The following is a 26,287-nucleotide window of genomic DNA, read 5'->3' on the forward strand; positions in this document are numbered from 1 at the left end:
CACTATGTAGTGCGGGGCTATGTAGTGAATGAGGGGTTAGGAGACAAGGGTGGACATTCGGACACAGCAGGTAAAAGGGAGCCTGGCCTCGATTATTCGACTTTTCCTCTACTTCTCTTTGTTTTGTTTGCAGGCAGTCTGGAAGCCCTGCACTGCCTCTCAAAGGACAGTTTTGGTACTACGCCCTCTGATGTTGGAGATAGCGTTATATGTGTGTTGTGCTGTTATCACGAGTACGCCACATACTATGAAAGCAGTAAGGACCCGTAGCGTGTTTTTTTTTTCCCCCACCAATTGTGGGGTCTATCATATTTTAACCCCTTCAGATCCACATTTTTTTTTCTGCTGGGCATTTTTTCTTCTTGATTTTGCCTCTTTTCCCACATTAGAACAACATGGAAATTTTTTGGGGGGTTATCTCACGTTTTCATTTGTTATAGTAGACGCCAGAATAGTATGGTTGTAACGTGTTGTACACTTACCAAGCTTATATGTCACATTTTTAACATGAGCATCATGCAAATGAACTTGGAATTGTGATTGGTTAGCTCGTAGGGGTGTTAAAAAAATCGATTCGGCAATATATCGCGATACTACATCGCGCAATTCTCGAATCGATTCAATAAGCGGCTGAATCGATTTTTAAACTTCCATTTTTAATGGAAAAATATTCAACAAAACGTCTTTCTTCGGGTTAGGGTTCACACCTTAAGCATGGAAGAATGTTATATGAACGGAACATTAAGCCTTAATATTTTATTTCAACGCTGTTCGAACATGAAACAGATTACAACCTGTATAATACTGAAGTTTCAGTTAAATAAATAATACATTTTCATACAAATCTTACACTCTGCAAGTTTACTGATTAATATTTTCTCAATTTGAATGGAAAAAATCGCAACAATTGGCTTATAAATTCGTATTGGGATTAATCGGTATCGAATCGAATCGTGACCTGTGAATCGTGATACGAATCGAATCGTCAGGTACTAGGCAATTCACATCCCTATTAGCTAGGATCCAATCATGAACCAGAAGTGTTGACATCATCTAAATTATGTTTTTATTGGTTTAGACGCTGCAATAATAATCTATGGTGGGTTCGAAGAGGCTAAAAATCGGTATGTGTGTAGCCCGGCTTAAGGTGACGTTTCTCGATGCATCTATTCGTACCGTCCCGTAAGGATTTGAACTTGATGATTGATAGCATATAAAAAAAGATTCAGGGCAAAGTACCTCCAAAGAGTCGCGTGTCATCCTGGTAATGCTCAGTGGTGAGACCTAAACATAAACATGTTGACATTCAGGTCAAAAACACACAACACAAGACATGCTCAACACAACAAGCCTTCGTCAAAGTGGCCTCGTCTGCTCTCGCTGATCTTTCATATCACATTTGATTCAATCACCAGCCTCCCGATTGGACATTCATCCGCCATGATTGTGTCAGGCGTTTACGCCGGCGGCAAGTTTGCTTTGATTAAAAGCAAAGAGGCAGCGCAGTCAGCAACGGCTCGGAGCCTTCAACACATTTCCCACTGATGTTTAATTCTGTATGGTCCGACCAGGACGTGTTTGCGTTTCATCTGTTCCGCATGAAGCCGACAGTACAAACACGTTGCATCTCTGGTAACTAGAGCACGCTATGTACTAGTGCCTCAGACAGCCTCCCAAGCACAGTTAGCATGCATGAGAATTTGTTCAGACGGAATTTTCAATGGTTTAAAAATGCATGCGGCCAGGCACGCAAGATGAGAAATGTGTTCATTACATCAGCTCCCCGTGTCTACTATATTACACTACACAATAAACATTCCGGGAGAAGCGAGTGTGCGTTCAAGCCTCCAAGAACAATGTCCACAAAACACGAGACAAAAACACAAAACGCACAAAAAGACTCGACATGGAAAGGTGTGACCTGATCCACCAAAGCAACTCGGTGCTTACTTCCAGTTGGAATGAGGTCTCGGTCGGGGATGAAGAGCTTGTAGCCGTAATGCTTCTCCAGCACGTCAGGAAGAATCTCCAGGGCAAAGCGTTCCTCCTCCCGAGTTTCTTGACTCCACTGGTCAGGGTCCACCTTGGTGTAAGACAGGTAGGCGTCATAGTCCTTGTTTTCTGCAGGAAGAAGAGAGGATTTAATCAATTCCCACACTCCAACGCTAGGTTTCAAGGTCTCGCTACTGTCGGAGCCCAGTGAATGGTATGAATGTCGCTTTAGTTTGTGCAGGAACATTTTATCTATATCTTCTGACCATGTGAAAAGAAGGCATTTTCAGATTGTCAAATGTATGCCACACACGTCTGTAGCAAAATGATCAAAGGCACAACAACAACAAGGGAAAATCCAGAAATAATCAATGTCGATTTTCATATTTCTGTCTCAGAAAAAATTATTTTAGGGGTCTCAGAACCTGACTGCCTCCTCTCTTCAACATGAGCAATAAAAATTACCGGTAATCAATTTCATCAGCGGAAGTTTTTCTTTATTTTTCTCAAGCTGCAGTTGGCACTCTATTATTGAGTATTTTAATCCAATAATGTCCATGATTTCATAGTCAAAACTGCTGCAATGGAGTATTTCCTCTTCAAATACATGGGCAGCAGGATGTGCACTGCGGTAGTAAGAAGCCTCACATCACCTCAGATTGCGCAATCCCTAACTAACTAGTTGAGGAGGCTTTTATTGGCTTGTATTAAGTGCCTGTTTCTGTCTCTTTACATCTGCAATATCATGTTTTGAGACACTATTAATATACCCTCAAATTTTCATTGTCAGGATAATGTATTTAATATTTTTGTATTACATATTAAGTCAAAGGCAAACAGGTCATTTCCAGTGGCCCCCAAACGTGTCATTAAAGCTGATTATTAAAATTTTCTTTGATTTGATTTTACAGTCTTAATTCAAGGCAGTTAAATGGATACTTGACTCACTGAGCCATTTTCAGCAATAAAGAAAAACAGAATTTGTCCAGAATGAATTCTTCATTATTTTTCATATGAAATCAATACCTTTAAAAAACATTTTTTTTCCACCTGCTTGTTGATGTCGATGACATCACCTGTGCTGAAAAAGTAGGTCACGACCAATCATCGCTCAGTTTGCTGAACAAACCCAGAAAACAGGTGAGCCATGATTGCTCATTACCGACTTCCTCAGCACGGGTGATGTCACCTTCAATTGACAGCAAGTGTAACCATTATTTTTGAAAGGTATTAATTGTACATGAAAAATAATTATTTTATCAAAATCATTCTGGACAAAACTTATTACTTCTGAAAATGGCTCAATGAATCAAGTATCCCTTTAAAAAAAACATAAAAATGCTTAATGGCTCTGACTGATCCCTCCCCTTCCTGCTGATGCAATGAAATATTCAATCTTTTCACTCACACTCAAAATATTGCATCTAATCGTTACACTTCCCCAAAACTGAACTAGCAATCAAAACGAGATCCAATTAATAAAGGATTGACGCTGGAGGTTTAAGAGCTCAAACGTAAGGTCAGGAAACGCCAGGTTAACAAACTTCTATGTCAGGCTGCTAATTTCATGGCAAAGACGCCACTGATTGGCTCATGATTTTGTTAGCCAGCGCCTCACCAGCCATGAATTTCACAGCACGTGGCTGATATGGATGTGACAACAGTTGCCATAGCAAAGGGAGCACACAGCAATTAACCCTTAAAACTCAGGCAATGCCCACTTTCCTGTAGTGATTGGGAAATAAATTGGCAGAAGAGATACTGAACCACCTCAAAATGATTTCCCCCAAGGCAGTGGAAAGAAGTGAACAGGCAGAAAATAGACGACCGGAACAAAGTATTAGTTGTGACATGTTCAGGAAGTCCTAGTCATTATTCTCTGTGGAAGCTGGAATATGGGCCAACCAAAAAGGAAAGAGGGTCTTTTTCACAAACTCTTTGAGGAGCACATGCAGCTTTGAAACGATTGCGAAGGAAGGCCATGCCGGGCTGCCTGTGCTCAGTAGGACTGCAACATCAAACACACCAACTCAAATTAGCAACCAACCTTGCAAATTAACCACCTAGCAAAGTTGCGGGAATCAAAACAGCTTGTACCGGCGCGGCCCCGGCGGTATGACTTAATCATGTGGAAGTTTTTTGACGGCAAAACAATATCCCGTCCATTATTCATGAGCTTGACAGAAGGTGCGAAAAGGACATTTTCAAAAAGACGATTCTGATAGTGAGCGTATTCTGCAGAAGAAGAAAAAAGTTCACAATTTGATGCTGCTTTCAGCAACTATGCACAATCTCTTTCATCTAAATAAAAACGTACAGTCAGAGTGGTGGAGAGCATTGTTAGCTAAAACGGAGCCTTCGCTCGTAATTCAACCATTTGTAGACAGAAGGTACCGTATATTTACCTCCGTCCAGGTCCTCGCTGCCGAAGTGCCTCCTGTAGAAGAGCATCAGCTCAATCCTGTAGCATTTGTAGAGCGAGATGAGGAAGATGAGCAACAGCAGGATGGCCCCGAGCCCCCCGGCAAGCTCTACCGTGTACATGAGCTCTGCTGAGGATGACACACACACACACAAGCCCGCCCAAAATGTCAGTTGAGGTAGGATAAAAAATGAAGCAGACACTTTCAAAATGACAATGACAGTAATTTTGGACCAAGAGCAAAGAAGCTTCTATAAGTCTGTCTTGTAATACCACTTTATTCCTCAAGAGGTGACACTGAGTCACATTGAGTTACGTTGAGTATCACACTACCTAAATGGGTCCATAGTATGATATGATATGATTGATATGAAATTTGCAATCAAATTATTAGGCTTGTGCCTTTCCGTACATCAAGTGAAAAATTCAACAACCAAGTAAAACTTTGTTTCATTTCTGAAAATGTTTCAGTGAGCAAGACCTTCTGCTCCACCCATGATATTATAAGCTAGGTGGGTGAAGATCCAGAGCCACTTTCAAGTAACTGGTAGACTATACTGTCTGAACATTTCCCATGCATAGTCACTATCATGTAGAAATAGTCACAGCCCACACTGTTATCATCGAAAAGGTAAGCAGATCTGCATTGTGCTTTTTTTGGACACACAGATGAGCATTAGCTAATAGTGATTAAAAACACGTGTGCACTGGCAGATGGTATTTTTGTTTTGTGCATGAAAATGTAGTCTTATTTTCCCCAGTCTGGCTCCATTGTTGACATTTCTTCCCAAAAATGTGTTTGCACAAACACATGCATAATAACAAAGTCAGAACCAACGGACCCTCACAGAGTCTGAAGTTCATCTGAGGACAGGAAAACTCAAGATGGCATTTGTGCAAATTTTTGAAATGATGGGAATTGCAGCCAAGTAGGAAAAGGTCAGTTCAGTTGGTCATGGTATGGTTTGGAAGAGTGTAGCGGTATGCATATTCGCAGCTGCATCTATTTGCAAAATATTTTTGGAAGCTATCATCAATTATTTGTTGAAAAAGTCACCAATTCAGTCAGTTTGTGTGCTCAGCTCAGGCCAAAGACCTTTAAAAGTAATTACTACCATCTTGTGGTATCTTGAGTGAGTTGAGGAGCTTCATTTAAACAAAGTAGTGCTTTGCCGCCATCTTGAGGCATCTATGGGCAATTAAAAAAACTTTTTAGGGAGGCGTCAATTACTCGTGGCGTGTGTTCATGAAATCACGGGAATATCAGTCAAACTCCATTTTCGTGTAAGACCAATTCCAAAGAAGCATTTTTTCTTTTATTTTTTTTTGCTTGTGGGTGTCCCTCTTTTGATGCGGGCCTCAATTATAAGGAGCCCGGCTTACCAATGTGAAACTATAAGCTGACAGTCATGCACTTGGTTACATATACACTCCCCGGACTGAACCATCATCAGTATCAGGGGAAGCTAAGCTCTCAGCGAGGCGGCATCCATCATCAGCGGGCAGACGCAAGAGGTTTGGGAGAGATGACGGTGCACGGGGGAGCAAGACAAATAGAAGGAGATGAGCAGAAAGTGGATTCATTCGCGGCGCAGCAATGAAACAGCACTGCACTTTGGCTGCCTTCCACGCCGAGACTCGTGAAAACGTTGGGCATTTTCAAAACGAGACGGCTCGCTTTACTCGTCGCACCGACGTCCCTTCTGTCTTTGCCGCTTATAATGAACCCTCCCCACCTTGCACTCCTCCACCCCCTTGCTGTATTTCTCTGTTCATTTCTCTTCTCTATTATCTCCTCCCTATCTCCCCAGTGGGTTAGCATGGGGAGGGATGACTTATGTTGTGAATTAAAGCAGCATTTACCTGCTTCCCTCCGCTAAAGAATTGCTGCGCTTTAAATCTCTGTCAGCGAGATCCCGAACGGCTGCCGTCGGAACTGCTCGCTCGCTTTGCATTACCAAATATTAGGTCCGCTACAAAACTACATCTATTTTAGATGAGAGCTAGGTCAATAAAATTATTATAATTTTTTTTGTCTGTGAAGTTGCATGGCCCTGTAGGTGTACAATTTGGCTTGAAACTGGCGCATACTCCAGAGTGGAACGTAAGACTCTCGGGGGGTGTCCGAATTCTTTCATCCAGCATGACTAAAGGTAAAGCGACTTGCATCCATCCATCCATTTTCTTGACCGCTTATTCCTCACAAGGGTCGCGGGGGTGCTGGCGCCTATCTCAGCTGGCTATGGGCAGTAGGCGGTGGACACCCTGGACAGGTTGCCAGCCAATCGCAGGGCACACAGAGACGAACAACCATCCACGCTCACAAGCACACCTAGGGACAATTCGGAGCGCCCAATTAACCTGCCATGTCTTTGGAATGTAGGAGAGACCGGAGTACCCGGAGAAGACCCACGCGGGAACGGGGAGAACATGCAAACTCCACCCAGGAAGGTCCGAGCCTGGACTCGAACCGAGTCCTCAGAACTGGGAGGCGGACTTGCTAACCACTCGCCACCGTGCCGCCTAGTGACTTACATATGTTGTTAATTTTAAAAAAATATATATTAAGTTAAACTTTAAAAAAATCATTTATTTTACCACTTCTTAACTAGTAAGAATGTCACACATACACTTCCCCCCAATTATTACAATTTTATCAGTATTTCAATCTCATTCGCCTCTTTATTTATTTATTTATTTATTTTATTTATTGTTACTTTATTCCAATACCATTCGGAATTTTAATATTTTAAATAAAAACTTTCAATATAATTTTATAACCATAATTATAATAATATTATTTATATAATAATATTCTAAAATGTAAGTTATTAAATTAAGTTCTTAAATTAAAGTTTAAATAATTAAGAATTTTTATTTATTTATTTTTTTAACTGCAATCAATGTGGTATTTTAACACAAATTGCAACTCATTTTTTGTCAAGTTAATATATCATTGCTCATAGTATAGTGGCCTCATTCGCAATATATAACCTTTTTTGTAAAACCATTTTCTCATAATATTATGACTATTTACAACATCAGAGATTCCAATTCGTGACTTTATTCATATAAAATGGACATTTTTTTGCTTGTAATATTGCAACTTCATTGTAGTACACTGCAAGTACTTCTTTTCTTTTCTTTTTTTCTTTTTTTATTTAAACAAGCAGTCAGACAACTGGAAACAATCCGTTCATTCTTACAAAGGCCTTCTTAAGGATGATATTAACTTTTAACTCCATGGCATTTAATATTGTTAATATTCCAATTTCCAATTCCCTTGTGATCTGGTCAAACATGTTTTTAAAGGTGGCGCAGTGTCATGGAATGGACTATGTTGGACCTTGGCAGTTCCACTACATCTGCAGTCAAACTCGCTCTCCAAGATGCGCAGTGATGATTTGAGTAGGCAGAAATGTGCATGAGACAGCTGGGAAGTTTTGCAGTGTTGCATCAAGGGAGAGCTGGGAGAGCATGAAATAAACATCAGAATATAAAGTGAGTGAGGAGAGTGAGAGAATGAGAGCGAGTATTGGACTTTCTTCCAATCACAGTAAGGACATCTTCTCTTTACTGCTGTTGCTGCGCATACACAATCGTGAGCTGTTGATGTGCAGTGACCAACTCAAACAGAATTGCTGTGTCTTCAGAAACCTCTCACAGAGGCTTTGATAACAGCAGGGAGGCAAGGAGACAATAATGCTTAACTATCAAAACTTGTTTTTTGGGGGGGATCCGAAATGGAAAAGCTGCACAATCTAGTAATTTGTACTTCAAAAGCTACATGACAAATAATCTTATGAAAGATAATCACGCTTAGTCTCGATTGACACTGCCAGAGATTTATTCATTCAACCAAATATTTATTATTCTGGCTGTACAGTACTACACTTCAGTATGCTGATTGGTGATTATGATATATTGGCCTTTTGTATTGTTACTTAGTAAGACAACCAAAATGACAGAAACAGACACAAAGGGCTCAATCAGTGCATCGGCGCTATGACACAATGTTGGCAGATCCTAATTTTCAAATTAACACAAGGCTCATTGCGTGTGTTTGCAAATTTGGGAGATGTGACTCCGTCAAGCTGGGCGGGCTGGTGCTGCAGAAGAAGTGTCCTGGAGATGACACTTGGTGACAGTTTTGTTGCAGCAAAAAAAGAAAGACTCTACATCATTATACTAGCCCACTGCATTTATTAAAGGGGGTGAAATGAGTGCTTTTATTGGCCATGAATGAAGCTATAACCACTCTCACAGCGGTGCAGCCCTCCCTCTCGGAGATCTGCCAGACTAACATGGGGTCTAAAACGTCTCAGAGTTACACCGCACACCATGCAGGAATTAAGACACAACAAAATTATAGCCCAAATATGTAATTCCTTTTTCGAGTTTAAGAAGTATTAGTATTAATACAGTCAGTGGAAACAATTGGGAACAATTCGTAGAAAAGAGTTATGAGGAAAAAAGTAATGAAAGAAAAGAATTGCAAAGCTACGTGAAATGAGTCATAATATTAAAGAGACAGTGTGTAGGATTTAGTGCCATCTAGTGATAAACTAAAAGAATGCAATGATTTTGAAACATTGAGACAACACTTTGACAGCCTACCACCAATTACTACACTGGCAAAGTTGTTCGTCGGATATCCATAGCAGAAATATGGCGGCGAAACATGTCAGCCTCCTGTAAGGCACGGCGCAGCCTATGTAATCTAACTAGTGATTACTAGACCAATGATTATATTTAAAAAATGAACATTGATGTGATAGAACATATTTTTTGCAGATAGTTGAAATTATTTTCTTAAAAAAATATTAATTCACTACTAGATGGTGCTAAATTCTACACACTGCCTCTTTAAGAACGAATATAATAAAGTTGTGTAAAAAAAAAGTTGTAATACTACTGCGGTGAAAATCACTAAAATGGAAAAATTACAAGAAGTTTAAAGTTTTGCGAAGTTTCTTTTGTCTATATAAATTTCTGTGAAGAAAGTCTTAATATTACAAAGTGAAAATAAACCATACAATGCATCAAAAAGTTGGTGTGCAAGAAACAAAAAACATGACAAGTAAATGTGGCTGTCCAAAAAGAGAAAACTTTTGGAGAACTCTAAAATAAATATGTAAAAACAATGCATATTTCCATTTGATTTATTAGTACAGTCTGACTTTAAATAATTCATTAGGTGACTTTAATGAAGATTTGGAAGTGGTTGTTACGCTCGCTCCTCTCAGACAAAGAGCAATAAAAGCATTCCCCAACCTTGACATGAAATCTCGACCGAGATTGAAAGAGTGCATGTCAGAGTGTGAGCACTCATCATGAATGTCACGTCGTCACCTTTCCTGAAGAGCTGGATGGTAGCCTGGCGACGGCCGTTGCCATTCTCCACATAACAGGAATAATTTCCCAGATCCTCCTCCTCTAGTGTGTCGATCGTAAGGGAAATGGCCACTTCCTGCTCGCCCAGGTGCTCCTTGACAATCCTAGGAGACAAATGGAGAGGAAACTTTCTCAATTATAGTTCTCTTAATAGGTGAGTGGCATAAAATCCACACATTACAAACTTCAACTTTTTTTTATTCATATCTTTTTTTTTTTTTTTTTTTTTTTTAAGTAGCACTCAATTGTGAACTAGAGTGGAACTACAGTAATACCTAGTTGGAAAAATTTGTGTTCACCCTGTATGAAACACTTCTAGGTCTTAAATATACACTAAAACAATAAACTGAAAAACAGTAAGTACAGCAGTAACTGAGTGCACCTTCTTATGCCATGTGATGATCTACTCTTGAGCTGCTAACCATTTGGAATCTCAAAATGTTGTATATTAGGACTTATGTTAACCAAGAACTCCATCGAACATGATACCAAGAAAAAACAAATGACTCAATTCTTTGCATTTGTTGCTATTTTTACCTCATTGATGGAATATGGTTTTGCTGCCAGTCCCTTCGTCCTAAAACTAGACTTTAAAATGAAATTTAGTAAATTAAAACTTTTTAAACTATTTATCAAAACTATATTTAAGTTTAGTTCAAACACACACACACACACACACACACACAAATAAAATTTTTTGCAAAATTCACACTTTATTCAATTGTGTTACGCTAAGACATCACCCACTCTGAAAAATTTGGAATATTACCATTGCACATTTTGAGATGTTTAATACTTGTATGAGCATTAAGAGATAAGAATTGAGAGAAATTAGGTTTGTTTTGATAGACACGACACCAATTCGATGACATCACCCTATTCACTTACCAAAGTCTTCTTATTAATTTATTGATGTAAATTTTATTCACTTGTATACTTACAATGTTTGTTTTGTTCTTGTTTTACTTATCTTATTCTATAGTGCATGACCGATTTCTATTCCATGTACAGTAGCTTGTTTTAAAGTGCTTTATAAATAAAGTTGAGCAGAGTTGAGTAACCCTTCTCTAATTATTGGTTCTACTGGACTGCTCAAAGAACTCGTTTAAACTTAAATGCGTACCATATAAATTTAAAATTCAGTCGTACTGTTTGGAACATGTCCTAAATTCTCCAGAAAAATAAGACAAAAAAATGTGCACAAAAAAACTACAGTCAGTTTCAGGAGGGCTTGCTCGAAAAAAGATCCGAAAAAATGTCCCTACATGTAACGTCCCTTTCACTGTCACATGTTAATTTCTTTGCCTGCACTCAAAACATATGAGATATGAACATCAATAAGGGTTCTTCCTCAAGACCATGCACCACGGAAGGAGGGAGGGAATCAAATAATGGCGATGAGAAGAAAATCTTTTTATAGCGGCTGCCATGGAAACGGCGAGCGGAGAGGATGTAATATTCCATAAAGTAAATGAGCGTCCCCGTCCGGGCTGGTTGAGCCTGATGGAGAGGAGAATGGGGATCTCGTGGCCTCCTCCCCACCAGCACAAACACTTCTACTTAGCTCACTTTGAAAGCATCGTCTGCACAAAGGCAAAGTGCAAAGGAGAAAGCCATCCCGCGTGTTTGCGCGCGAGCTGAGTGAGGCGGCCATGCGTCATTGGCTGGATGTGTTAAAGAGGCTGAGAAGTGTGTACGTGTATCAGTGTATATGCGTATGCAAGTTTGTGAGTGTGTAGGTGGGGATAATGACTCCAGCAGCCCTCAACTCGCTCTCATTCGCTCTGTAGCCTTCGAGCCGATAAAATGCGCATAAGGAAGGCGAGCTGTGCCGGTTTGGCACCGGTAATTGAAAGTGTGTCACGGACACGTGATATTTGTACGTCCGGTTTGTTGTAGAAAAGGAGGAATAATTCATGTCCCCAGCATCTCCTCAAGGGATTCGCGGGGGACTTTGAAGACTCTTGGTTCACCGGCAGGCACAGCTCATTGGCTCGCTATCATAAGATGGCAACCTGCATCTCAAATGGAGGAGAGGAGGCAAAGTTGAGAGTGTGACGCAGCGATACGGGTGAACTGCAGTGCAAACAGACGGGTATCGTTTGGTCCACTTGCGCACCTTGGGCCATATTTTTAGGGGTTGAATTTAATTTATTTATTTTTCCCACGCCTGTTTAGCACACTTTCAAGTTCAGCTTTTTTAGTTCATTCAGTACTTTTTTCTGACGACCTTTTGTCACGTGGCTTTTAATTTGTATTACCACATTTGTTAAAATAAATACTGTTTTTATTATTTACTGTAGAGTACTTATTGTTTGTATTTCATGTTTTTTTTAATTTAGCAAAACATAATGGCTAAGTTGCAAGGTAATGTTAGCTTCCCTCCATTGTGTAATATATGCATAATCCTGCTAACTAACAAACTAGCTACCAAGCTAACTAATGAACGTTTTTTGCATTTGGTGGACATAATTGAGAGGCTCAGTTTCATCTAATTATTCTGTTAGTTTCTGTTTCTGCAGTGCAAAGAGACGGGTATCGTTTGGTCCACCTGCGCACCTTGGGCCATATTTTTAGGGGTTGGTTTTGATGTATTTATTTTTTCCACACCTGTTTAGCACACTTTCAAGTTGGCTTTTTTTTTTTTTTTTTTTTAGTTCATTCAGTTAACTTTTCTATGACGACCTTTTGTCACATGGCTTTTAATTTGTATGACCACATTTGTTCAAATTAATACTGTTTTTATTATCTACTCTAGCCTACTTATTGTTTGCATTTACTGTTGTTTTAATTTAGCAAAACATAATGGCTAAGTTGAAAAGTACTGTTAGCTTAACAGTGCATTATCATTTTACACTCAAAAGATCCCTCCATTGTGTACCTTATGCGTAATCCTGCTACGAACAAACTAGCAACCTAGCTAACTGATGATGAATGCTTTTACATTTGGCGGACATAATTGAGAGGCTCAGTATCATCTAATTATTCTGTTAGTTTCTGTTTGCAAGATGACTACGGAGCCCGGCAGCGGACATCACGAAAATACGCTTTATTGCAATACTATTGCAGTATATACAAATAACTATTGTGTTCTCACGCAATAATTTTAAATATACTGCAATACTATTGGGTTTTAACCAAATTACTTTTTCAAAAAATTGTGCAAAATAACTAATTATTTGTGAGAGAAAGAGAGATTCTACTTCCGGATCATTAGCAATAGCCGTGGCTATCACCAACCCAACGATTGTTTTCTTAATTAACTGTTAACATTTAGTACTACATATCTTATCCCATTGAATGCGAAGTATGTCCTCGCCTCGGACATCTCTAGATCGTAACAATCTCTACAAACCATCATCCATGCTCCTGCCAGTGCCGCAATACACGTAAATTAATAACCTGGAAGTGGAAGTCTTTCGTCGACCTCCAAAAATAACATTGCATTATTTTGCAATACATAATTATATATTTTTATTATATATATTCACTAATAGTGAATTAACAAAGCAATTGTGGTGTTGATGATAATGACCCGGAAGTGGACTCTCTCCTCTCGTAAATAACAAGTTATTATGCAATATTCTTTGAAAAAGTCATTGTGTTAAAACACACTAGTTTTGCGTTATATCGCAAATTATTGCATTAAGCAATAGTTATTGCAATAAAACGCAAAAGAATTGCAATAAAATGCAATTGCCTTGCAAAGTATTGTGTTATATTGCAATCTTAAATATTGTTGTGATGTCCCCTGGCGGGCTCTGTAGATTACAACAACCTAAGCAACAATAAAAAATTACCCAAATTTTAATCTCAATATATTTTTTTTTAATGGCGGGACAAGGTTTATTATTATTATTATTATTATTATTATTATTATTATTATTATTATTATTATTATTATTAATTATATTTTTTGCAGGTTTTGCTAATTTAATTTCTCCTTATTTTCTTTCTGATGCAAAGCAGGTGGATGCATTATTTGGTGCATCTACACAAGAGGAGCAAAATATTGGGGGGGACAATAAAAATAATTCTGTGACATATTACTGCAAACTGCAACAACAATAATATACTGTTAAAGTGAATAATTTGCTCACAGTGTCTGTCAAACTGAGCAGTAACGCCTTTAAAGAGATAATTTTTGTCATACTGTATCTCCTTATAATGTGCAGGTGTACCAAATAAACTGGCCTGCACTCAGTGCATCAGGCTTCTAATTGCACGTAAATGTTTTGAAAAAGAAGTGTGAAGTGCAGTTCATGGAGAGGTACAAATGAGTGCATTGATTCAGTGGCTGCTGCGGGCGCATTAGCGTTCTGTTACTTCCTCATTAGTGAAGTCTGCGTTTGCTGCTTAAGTGATTAATTTCAGACTCATTCCATTTATTATTGCGCCCACGAAATATGCCCGCAAAACACCATCTGAATTGGGTCAGCGGCATATTGATCACCTTCTCAAAAATGCGGCGTAGGATTTTGTTTAGCTAAATTATTAATCCCCTGCACAATATGCTAATGTCCATTCATCCGTGCTATGACAGGGACGGTGTTCTTGCCCAGGGTTGCGCAAATGAGAATTTATGGGCTCGCCGTAGAAATGAGCCCGCCTAGATCAATAAGTTAGAGAGTCGAGTGTATATAAATGGCAGAAGTGAGCTGTTGCTCTAAAAGCGCGGGTTCGATGCATTTGTAATGAAGGCCGAAGTGTGTGTGGGTGCCAGGGTGAAGTTGGCTTTCGGATGAGTACAGATTTGTTCACGTGGAGATGCTCCCATCCCTTCTCTTAAGTGCCCCCTCCATATCGCTGGATGACTTTATGGGCGTAAACCCGAGGCCTTGGCTGAATAGGAAAAAGCCTACGGTAGCAGCATTAGTAACACAGGGCGATTGATCAAATACTTTATTGATCCACCGCGAGGAATATTACTGCGCATTTGGGGGAATCCTTGAGTGGGAGCCGGTTGCTTAAAAGGAGATTTATTTCCCTTGCATATTCATATCGCCGCACAAATACATCCCAGATGCGTCTCGGATAGCCTCGGCCTCCGTTCAATCTCTCAGCCTCGCTCGCCCATCTGTGTGCTGCTGGAGCTGAGTGCACAGAGAGAGATAGCACAAGTGGCGGCGGTGTGAAAAATGGTGGTTGTTAACCATCTGACAGGGGCTGTCTCCCCCAGAGCTGCAGCGGCTCCAAACAGCCCTAATGGCAAACATGCACGCGGAGCGCCGAATGGACTTGTTTTAAAATGTGTTCTATCACGCGTGACGAAGACGCATTGGAATTGAGCTCATTTTCGACGTCGAAGAGAAGTGGACTACAAAGGGAGGCTTTTTTTGGGCCACGCAATGAATGTCCTTTTTAACAGAGCATTAAGCACCACTTACTAGCATTTGCATAGCGGCAAAGGAACCAACAATGTAGACTGAAAGGAGAGCACTAAATGAGAAAAGATGACAACATTGCAACATTTTTCCCATGAGAAATTAAGGAAACAGAAAATATCTGTCACAGGATGAAACCGTGTCCATCATAAAGTCTTGATTAAATCTTGAATGGGGGTGTTGTTTTCGGAGATTCAAACCCTTATTACGAGTAGTGTTGTTCCGATACCGATACTGGTATCGGCAGAGGTGCCGATACTGCATTAAAACAGTGGTATCGGTATCGGTGACTACTCACAAGTAACATGCCAATACCATTAATTCCAACGCTAATATAGGATTTTGGATGCAGCATCTTATGTCTTGCTGGTGCACGACATTCACTGGTATGTGACATGTTCACTGCATGCAGATCTAAGATATCTTATTGGCCCCTGAATGCTCTGAACCAATGGCAGGACAGCTTTTTCATGTTGAGGAAAAAAAAATCTTAAGTATCGGTATGGTATCGGTATCGGCCGATACTGCAAAGCTGGGTATTGGTATCGGTATCGGGAGCCAAAAAACGGTATCGGAACAACACTAATTACGAGGTTTCAAGTATTGGCAGGATTCTGATTCCATAGTTAATAGCTAGCAGTAATATTTAAGGTTAGCGACTAACGGTAGGTCGCTCAGTGTTGTGATATCTCTGGTTGGAATAGCACTGAAATACTTTTGACTTCATTGGGACAAACTGTAGTCTTATTGAATGCAAATGTACATACTTTGTCCAGGTGGACAAAAGCCAAAGAAGAAGCAAAACATACATTCAGGTGAATCAGCCCATCCATCCATTTTCTTAACTGCTTGCTCCTCACTAGGGTTGCGGGGGTGCTGGAGCCTATCCCAGCTGGCTTCGGGCAGTAGGCGGGGTACACCTTGAACTGGTTGCCAGCCAATCGCAGGTGAATCAGTCCATGCATGCTAACTTGACAAACACTGAAATTCCTGTTTTTTGGCAACTTTATATATATATATATATATATATATATATATATATATATATATATATATATATATATATATATATATATATATATATATATATATTTTTTTTTTTTTTTTTTTCTAAAAAAAAAAAAATGTGGTCAATGTCCAAATTGTATGACACTGTAGACCACTTCTGTAAATGAAATAAAGGTGATCTTTTACTAAAGTTGAGCTGCGTTAATCAACTGTTGAGATTGCAGTTTTGTTACATTTATACATTCATTTCGTTACTTACACTGTATTGGACTTGTGACAACACTTGCTCGTGATTGCAGTGCAGCAACACTGACATCAGTATGCTAATATGCCGTGCCACTGGGGCAACATGTACGGTATTTTCTCCATTTTAGCTCATGAATAACGAGTAGAGGCGACATTACAGGAAAATAAATGCAGACCAGCAGCTGCTCGGAATGAGGCAAATGCATCACTGGAAAATTGTGGGTTTTAGTAATTTGGAGTCAATAGGCTGAAACATGCAAATTAATTTTACACTGAATGTATGCCATTCCTCCTGGTGGCAGTACTACAGCATATTAGGACACTTTGCTTTATGCATGTTCAGGACCAACAATGCTGGGACAATGTAAATTGATAAGAAAACATACATAATTAATATTATATACATACTCATTCATGGCAACTTTAGAGGCAACACTACGTAAACATTAAAGCATGACATTTGCTATTTGAGAAAAAAAAAAGCCACATGATCAGCCGTTTTCATTAGGATTACAAGAATAACCTCTTATAATGATGAATGATACATGATTGATGATGAACGAATAATGATATATCTTTGCTATAAATATTTATATGCTAATTTAATTTAATGTCAGTTGATCATCTCCCTATTAATTAATGGGTAAATACTAACGTCTAATTATGTACCGGTAACTTTACGTGAATGTCAATGTATAAATGTCAAAAGTATAACCTTAATTAATTGCTAGTGTACAGTAAACACATCTAAAACAATATCTGAGTTTGCTAATTTCATTTGATCTTGGTCAACGTTGTCTGACTTGTTTGGAAAATCAACATGTTAGCTTGCTAATGTAACTTAATCTCAGTGAATGTTACTTCTTTAATTATAAAAAATGCTTAGTAAAGGTTATTTCTACAACTTCATTTGGGAAAATCAACATTTGAGTTGGATAATTTAACTTTGTCAGGGAACATTACTTCTACTCAATTATTCAGTAGTGTACTTGAGATATGAGTTTAATTCTTTCCATGGCCAAGCTCGTAAATCAAAACACTGATATCTCAAATCATCTTTTCACTGAAATGATTGGAATTGCCATAATCCGTTCCAGCTTCCACCCCAAAAAGACAACAAAATGTGCTGTAATGTGTATCAAGAAATATAGCATTCTGTAATATTATATTTCATAAATAACTTGCAGTAATGACAATTACAGTAAATAGAATTAAAAAATAAAAAAAAATAAAAAATAAAGCTTTTTTGTCACATTGCATCAGTTATATGGTGCTCCTTCTGACATGCTTGCATTGGTCACACGAGGTCAGTATAAAACAGCCAGATGGATATAGTGTTCATTGAGGCATTATTATGAGTCCCACTTGAGTTCCAGGCAAGACAAGCCCAGCTGTTTTATGACTGGCTGCTGCATGCAGTTCTATCTGGATAGTTTAGCCGGGCGTGTCCTGCCTAGTACTTCACTTAGATTCATAATAATACCTCAATACTTCTCTTTGATCATCAGTTCGGCACTAATATTAGCCATTCTACGCGAAGATATGCATGTGAGTGCTGTTAGCATTAAGCTAGCGGACTGAAAGGCTAAGCTATGGTTGTTTTAATAATGCTCATACACAAAAGATATCAAGTAGTTATATCCACTCAATTCAACTCATGTAGATATGATCTATTTGTGAACTAAACGGAGGTTTTAGTGGTTGTTTACCTTAAATGTAATCACTAGCGCGCTAATGCTAATTGTGATTGCTAACAGTTTAGCATAGGCTAACTGTGTTGATGTTTAACAATGCTCATGCACATAAGATAAAAAAAAATAGTAGCTATATCCACTCAATTCAACTCATGTAGACATAATGATGGACAGAATGTGTGAACGAAACAGAAGTTAGTGTTTGTTAACCTTAAATGGTAATCGGTAGTGTGCTAATGTTAGTCACAATCGCTAACTGTTTAGCATACGTCAATTTAGTTGGTGTTTAATAATGCATATGCACAGAAGATAATAAATAATGAGTAGTTATATCCACTCACTTCAATTCACGTTAAGCCTTAGTGGATTAATACAATAAAAAAATAAAAAAATAAAGGGGGCGAGTGGGCAGCTGGAATAATCAATAGGCTATAATTGATTTTAAAAAGATTCAATAGTAACAGCCCGAGTCGACATCATCTCTGTCAACATTCTATAATTGTCAGGTGAATATTGCTAATTTAATTCAAGGACAATTAACGCTAGTGTTCCAACTCAAGTGTCAGTGAAATAGACACTTTTGTTGGTTAATTTAACTTAATGTCAGTTGATGTTACTTTCTCTGAATGAATTGTCTGGTATGTCTGACTTAATCTTAGTTAATGTTACTTCTCCAACTTGCTGAGAAAATAAGATATGTTAGTTGACTAATTTAACTCAATGTTGGTTAATGCTACCTCTCTGAATTAATTGTTGAGCAAAGAGATGTGCTAGTTTGCTAATTTAACTTAATGTCAGGTAACGTTCCGGCTTGCACTTAATTGTCGTGTAAATAGACACATTAGTTTGCTAACTACGCAAGACTATGCTAATGTCATTACTGTTTAATTTGGCCCAATTTGAACTTGAGAGGTCACATTAATAGTCCGGTTGTGTTCCTTACTTGATTTCAGTCTCCTGCACTCGCTCCTCGTCCAAGTCTTCGATGAATTTATCTCCCTTCATCCAGTAGATGAGTGGGATGACGTCGCCGCTGTAGCCGAAAAACGCCCGGCACGTGAGGTTGAGTGCAGTTCCTACGAAGAACAGACACCACAATTAGGCATCCCTTCAACTAATATAATATCACATCCATGATGAAAAAATAGGCCCAAAAGTCAACTAAACCATCATCTTGCACAATGTCATCAAATAGAGATTTCAGATCAGTGGGTTTATGAAGGATTAATGACAAGATTTTTATTTTGATGCCACCACAGGTTAGGAGTGATAGCAAAGAGGAAAATCAAACAATAAATGTAATTAGAATTAAACCATCAGCATAGTATAATTGATTACAGAGTTCCCCTGCGGGATAGGACTGAGCCCTGCCTCAAATGATGAAAATCTTCAAGTAATCAACACACTCCATAAAAAGGCTTCTCACTATCCATACATGCCACAAGATGGTCGCCAAGCACGACTTATGTCTAAATTAAACTGCTTAACTCACTGTAACATAGTATGGTGGCACAAACATGCTACAAAACAGCAGCACAGCACTAATTTTGTCGAAATCAAATTTCTTAACTCATTTCAAAATAGTACCACTAGCTTGCCACCAAACTGCCATAAAACGGCAGCACAGCACTTCTTGTCTAAATAAAGCTCCTCAATTCACTTGAACACAGTTCTTTGGCACCATGTCTATGTCTCAAGATGGATAATGCCATTATTGCTTTGGCCTGAGCACAAAAGAGAGTGAAAAAGTGAGTTTATGATCAAATTACAGAGGATAGGTTAAAAAAACAAATCAGCTAAATGGTGACTTTGCAAATGCAAGTTTTTAATCTGCCGCAATAAAACATCACGTCACCTCATCTTATATTAGAAACAATCGGGGAAAAAACTTGTACATCAGCTTTTTAGAACATATTTTCATTCTATTTCTTCTTTGTCTGAACCGCTTGCTCCTCACAAGGGTCGCAGGGGGTGCTGGAGCTTATCCCAGCTGGCTATGGGCAGTAGGTGGGGGACACCCTGAACTGGTTGCCAGCCAATCGCAGGGCACACAGAGACGAACAACCATCCACACTCACAAGCGCACCTATAGGGACAATTTGGAGCGCCCAATTAACCTGCCATGCATGTCTTTGGAATGTGGGAGGAGAAAACCCACGCAGGCACGGGGAGAACATGCAAACTCCACCCAGGAAGGCCGAAGCCTGGACTCGAACCTGAGTCCTCAGTACTGGGAGGCGGACGTGCTAACCACTCACCACCATGACGCCCCACTTAAATTTCATTAAAGATTATTTTATCTCTTTTGAATATAAATAGAACCATTATTTTATATTATATGTATATAATATTGCTATAAGTAGACCTATGCAGAGGAGCTAATAGTCTTTCTGCACTCTCTAACAATGAGCGTACCACTGCCACCTACACTAGTGGATGTGCAATTACACTTTATTCTAGTATGAAAAAATAAACTGTTCCCTGAGATAACCCTGAAATAATTATTTCATACACCACTTGAGGGATCCCAATACCACACTTGAAGCATTAAAATATTTATCAAGGCCAGTACATAACTGTACAGACATGTAACTATTTTCACATGCAATGGTTAATGTCCCAGTATTTTTGCCCATTTAATGTGTACCACAGCCTCACTTGCGTCACCAAAAGCTGCAGGCCATTACCAGCGTGACACTATTGAGGGCGAGGCCCGAGTGAGAGATTCTTGAGTGAGAACAGTGCACACAGAAGCGCACTTAAATGATGGCGTGCAAACGGTAATGAACACATGAGGGCACTCAACAGCTTCCCAAAGCCCCCCTCGGAGACTGCGCATCTACTGTCGGAAGAGAGGCAGGGAACGAGGCAATCGGAAGTGAGGGGAGGCTGACGATAACATTATTTTATTTAGAGCGGCTGCTTCTGCTTATGAGGGGCGGTCAGAAGTCCGTCTGCTGCCAGTGCGGATGGTTGGAGGCACTGATTGTTTTTTTTGTTTGGCTCAGATGATCTTAATATAGGAACAATGGGATTGATATGGCATTTGAAAACAGATTCAATAACATTAAGATAATGATTTTTTTTTCTGTAGAAAATAATCGTGAGGTTGATTAACAACGAAGTCAGTATATTCTTTTTCTCCTTCTCACAAGATGCATTGCAAGTGGGGAGCACACATGTAAATAACACACGAATGAGGCAGACTCATAATTCATGATAGGATGCAGAGGAGGAGAGACATTGCAGTGACTGGCTCCCGGGCATGTGAGCTGTGATGAATAAGTAGGCAAAGTGTAAGGTAGGAGGCGCTCTTTCACCGTAGCTACACCTGCACAATCTCATCCGATCCAATCACAAATTCTGCCTCCACAAAGATAATAACACTCAGATTTGATTGACACTCTCAAAGAGGTGTTCATTACCTCTGCCGGCAAGGTTATGTTTTCATTATCATTTATTTGCAGGACTACATAAAAATAGAAAAATTGACACGACATTAAACTTATGTCAAAGACAACATATAACCCAAAACATATTCATCTTACATCTTAATAGGCATAAGATTATTATTAATCAACATATTCAGATTAAAATAAACATTACATAATGCTGGACATGTAAGACCAGCCTTCGATTGTAACTGAAAAGTCAACCAATGACGTTTCAGCCAAGCTGTGTAGGAAGGCGAAACTGAAACAGAAACATGAGTCAGAGCACGAGTGGAATAATACATGTTGACTGAGCAAGAACAGCCTCAACAGACAGAATTTTCCCCATGTTTCAACCTTAAGAACTTTTATCAGAGCTGTAACATAAGTGGGATGCCACCTGTGTTCCACGGGGGTGGGACAGAGATGTGATCAATATAACAACACTTGGGTCTGTGACCATGATCATAACTCAAAGCCTTCATATCTGAAATCACCTTTACACATTGAAATGAATGGAAATGCCATTAATCTGTTCCATCCTCACGTAAGCACAAGCTCCAATACGTTTATAAAACAGACATACACAATATACAAAGAAGACTTTCACAACTAAATAACTCAATAAGTGCATCTTATATTTTTCTGTCTAAATGTGTTCAACTTCCCATTGCTGAAAGGATTATAACTACCGCAGCATTGACGTTTCGTTTTCGTTTCTATGGTGCTTTGCATTGTGTGTTAGCATTAAGCTAGCACACGCACAATGCGTAATTGTAACTCAAATTTTTGCTTGCAACTCAAGAAGAAAAATTGTCAAGGTAGCACTTTAGTTTTGTATTTCACAGCACATGCCAGCTCGCCAGCCCATTTCTTTCAAAGTGCGGCAATGTCACAGGGTCACTGGATTCTGTGTAAAAGGCAAAGGCGATAATATGTCAACAATACACCATGCTGCTATAATGATAAGCATTGTGTGACCAATCACTGACAAGCTGGCCAATGAGAGTAAAGCTGTGAGAGAAGGAGGGACTTAAATAGAAATGCAAGTCATAGTAGAGTACACAGCAAAGAAGAGATACACATTCACCATTCATCCATTTTCTATAATGCTGGTCCTCGTTAGGTAGGCCTTAAACAGATTACTTCATGGATAACTGAAGACATTCCCAAATTTTAAATTGGAGGACTTCAATGTGGATGATTTTAAAATGACATCAAGATGCTTTTTGTAGGTCCCCCAAAGTGGGTGTTTTTCAGGAAAACCAAACATCTGGTCACCCAAACTTGAGGTAGGTTTTAACACCTGTACGCATGGAGGATGCAGAGGGGATAATGTCTGTGAGGAGCCGTGGTTGACATTTCCAAAGTTCAACAGCCTCTCGCAGCTTGCTGTTTGAACACAGTTGGACTGTACAAGCGGCGACACGGTGTACTTAAACAACACCAACGTATAGGCTTTGACGAGGCACAACTCCACTCTCTGCAAACACTTGATTTGTGCGGCATACATGCAAATAAGCGGCACACTGTGCAGCTGCGTGTGCCGCAGCTGCCGCATTTCCCTTCTCTGTTTATCAGCTGTTAGTTAATCCCACACATAACTTGCAAATTAGACGTGTCGTGCTGCTGGCAACCGTGACCCACAGAGGAAGTCTCCACCGCGCGCCCCGGGAATGCCAGGAAATGGTTGAGGGCTTCACGCTGCTCCTGGTTGGACGCACATGCAAGTCTTAATGCGCTCTTATGTGGCAGCCACAGCATCAACTCCATGGATAAGACAGAAGATGATGAGAAAGAAAACAACATAGATTTGTTGGGGCTATTACACATATGAGTGCACCAGTTCCCCAATGTTGCCTGTTCACCCGATAGACATGCGATCTATAAGCGGTTTTACAGATGTGTCTTTTATTGCAGCGGCAAATTGGGATTTATTTATTTATTTATTTATTTTATTGTTGTGCCACATTATGCTTCGGGGAGCTACACATCAATACATTATTGATATTCAGTATGTGCAGTATCTTCCACTTCTCTTTGTTTGAGTGGAGCTCATTCTTTTTGACCTCAGACACTCGATACGCACGCTTGTTTTTCTTTATTTTAGAAAGTCCTTCAATTGTGCAAGTTTTTCATTATTAAATCATGTATTCTTTCATCGTTTTTTTGTCTTATGAACAATCCTGCTCAATAACTGAATGACTAACAAACTAACCAAATAACTTTCAGATCGGCCAACCGACCAACATCTGACAAACAAACTGACCGTACAAACAAACAGCCACAGATTGACCAACTAACTGACTAACGAACTGACAACCACCTCACAGACTGACCGAATGACTGACCAACCAACCAACATGCCGACCCACCAGGGTTACTAAGTTAGACTAAGTGGCTGACTGACAAACTGCCAGAATAACCATCTAAACGGACGATTCGGACTCACAGAGCAGCCTACAACCAACCACCCAACCAAAAAACAAAACAAAACAAAAAAACAACTGCTAACTAACAGACTAATTCCCAAACCCATTAACCACCCAATCAAAGAACTAAACAACCTACTTACAGATTGCTCGACAAACTAACCAGACAAACTGGCTGGGGGGCGCAGGGGTGGGGGAGCGAGTGTTGGAAGGTGGCCATTAGTGGCTGGAAACAAACCCGGAAGTTGGAAGTCCGTGGCATCGACCCCATTTGACTGACTGATTATCATGATTGGATCAGAATCATATAGTGTATTGTTTAGAGCAGGGGTGTCCAAACTTTTTCATTTGAGGGCCACATACAGAAAATCAGAAGGACGCAAGGGCCAAATAATGTTATGAAGAGAAATTGTGTTTAGTCCTAAAAATTGTGCAAATAATTTGTTTGTGCTTTTGCATATTTAGAAAAATGCTACAGCATATAAACCAATTTATTTGTAATATGGCAGTAGGGATATTATAGTTTTGGAATTTTTCATTTTAGTTTTTATTTTGTTTTGAGTTTTGTTTTTTTAAATTTAGTTAGTATTACTTAGTTTTCAGGGTGGTTGTTTGTTTGTTTTTTTTCATTAGTTTTAGTTCTTTAATAAATGTTTAGTTTTAGTTTAGTTAGTTTCAGTTTTGGTTTTCGCTTTTTTTGTTTTTTTTGTTTTAATGTGCATTACTTGTGCACAATATTTAAAAAACAACATGGGCTCAATGTCATTATTCCGGTTTATATCAAAATAAATGTACTAAAAATCACATTTAAAATAATCCCCAAAGGCTCATATATAAAATTAATTACCAAAGACTAAAACGAAGGACATTTTTCCTATAATTATAGTTATTGTAGTTTTATTTTACTTAGTTTTGTAAACATAAAATGTAGTTTCAATTAGTTTTCTTTTTTTAAAAAGCATCTTCGTTTTTATTTTATGTTGTTAACGGAATTGTTGTTTTGAATTTTTGTTTTTTCGTTAGTTTTAGTTAACTAAAATAAACTTTAATAGCACCTGTGTTTTGCGACACCCTCCCTTCTTACTTTGACCATCTCCAAACATTTTTGTTTTTATTTTATTTGAACTGAGTCAAATGCCATTTTTAGCATATGTCGCGGGGCACTAAAAAATGGACGGTGGGCCGCAAATGGCCCCCGGGCCGTAATTTGGACACCCCTGGTTTTGAGTAATTTTCCGACTGACTCTCTCCCTGTCTTTGCTAAATTGTGTGCCCCAAGTTACCAAGCAAACAATGAATGACATGTTTCCCTACCTACACGCAACAAATCATGTCTAACAACAAGTGGTTGCTAAAATGATTTGATAAAGAAAACAATTCAAGTAAATCCAGTTGTAATGCTAGGTAGTCCAGTAATTTAAGTAGGTGCTGCCATTTTTTTTTTTTTTAATATAGACTACAATCCCCAACTGATGCAAGCTACCATAGTTTCCCTGAGAAGGACAATAAACAAACAGCAGTATTATTACATTGTGTCCTCATCCTACATTAAATATACCTCCAACAACGCCTATCCACTATTTGCAGACAAACCCAGGCAGCGCACAGGCGCAATAAGAGCCGAGTTATTTAAAGTGCCACTTCTAACTCGCCACCTTACATAAACATTCTGTAACTACAGCTGCGGTTTAAATTGGCAGGGCTGAAAAGCACCATCGCTTGCGAGGCTTTGGAGAAGGACGTACGAATATTACGTAGATTTGAAGGCCGCTTTACATATGGCTCACACGACTCCATCATTAGCCTCCGGGCTCGAAGTGCTGCGATGCACAGGCAGTTTAAAAGTGAGCAGATGGCGCGCGTGGAACAATGAGGTGAATAATTTGCACGCTATCAAGTTACAGGGTTGAAGGAGGCGGAGCCTTTTAAATCCCTCTTATCTCCTGTGGCAGTGCCATTGTTATATGATTACTGTTAAAACCAGCGGCCTGTGTTAAGAGTGAGATATTTAAAGCAACCAAGCTTCATATTTAAAAGATGACGTGTGCTAAGAGCTGACCTGAGATTGAGGTTACGCATGTTGCTTTAGCCTTTTTTAAGATAAAAGAGTAAAGTATTTACTGTCGTCATTAGCTCGTACTTGATTAGCATGCACGGAGCATCACAGCACCAGCAAAAAGATGCATTATCAGCATTGTAAAGGCAGAATTTTTGATGCAGCTACTATATGGGACTGATTAAGATTGCAGAGGTGTATCTTATTCGTGACTGGCTGGTAACTAGT

General features: G+C 39.1%; 1 protein-coding gene across 4 annotated transcripts in view; it reads right to left on the reverse strand.

Annotated features, from left to right (window-relative positions):
* il1rapl1a (interleukin 1 receptor accessory protein-like 1a) overlaps nt 1-26,287 on the reverse strand; it is a 287,392-nt gene that overhangs the window by 8,152 nt on the left and 252,953 nt on the right. The window contains exons 7-11 of one of the 4 annotated variants that reach the window (XM_077536446.1): nt 19,084-19,216; nt 9,767-9,912; nt 4,398-4,541; nt 1,951-2,121; nt 1,240-1,284 (exon numbers count right to left, since the gene is read on the reverse strand). In XM_077536446.1, coding sequence (XP_077392572.1) covers nt 1,240-1,284; nt 1,951-2,121; nt 4,398-4,541; nt 9,767-9,912; nt 19,084-19,216 — 639 coding nt within the window. Of the gene's footprint in view, nt 1-1,239; nt 1,285-1,950; nt 2,122-4,397; nt 4,545-9,766; nt 9,913-19,083; nt 19,217-26,287 lie in introns of all 4 variants that reach the window. The other 3 variants (XM_077536445.1, XM_077536448.1, XM_077536447.1) reach the window with 3 other exon arrangements.

Source organism: Festucalex cinctus, chromosome 11 (assembly GCF_051991245.1).
Source record: "Festucalex cinctus isolate MCC-2025b chromosome 11, RoL_Fcin_1.0, whole genome shotgun sequence".
Lineage (NCBI taxonomy): Eukaryota > Metazoa > Chordata > Actinopteri > Syngnathiformes > Syngnathidae > Festucalex > Festucalex cinctus.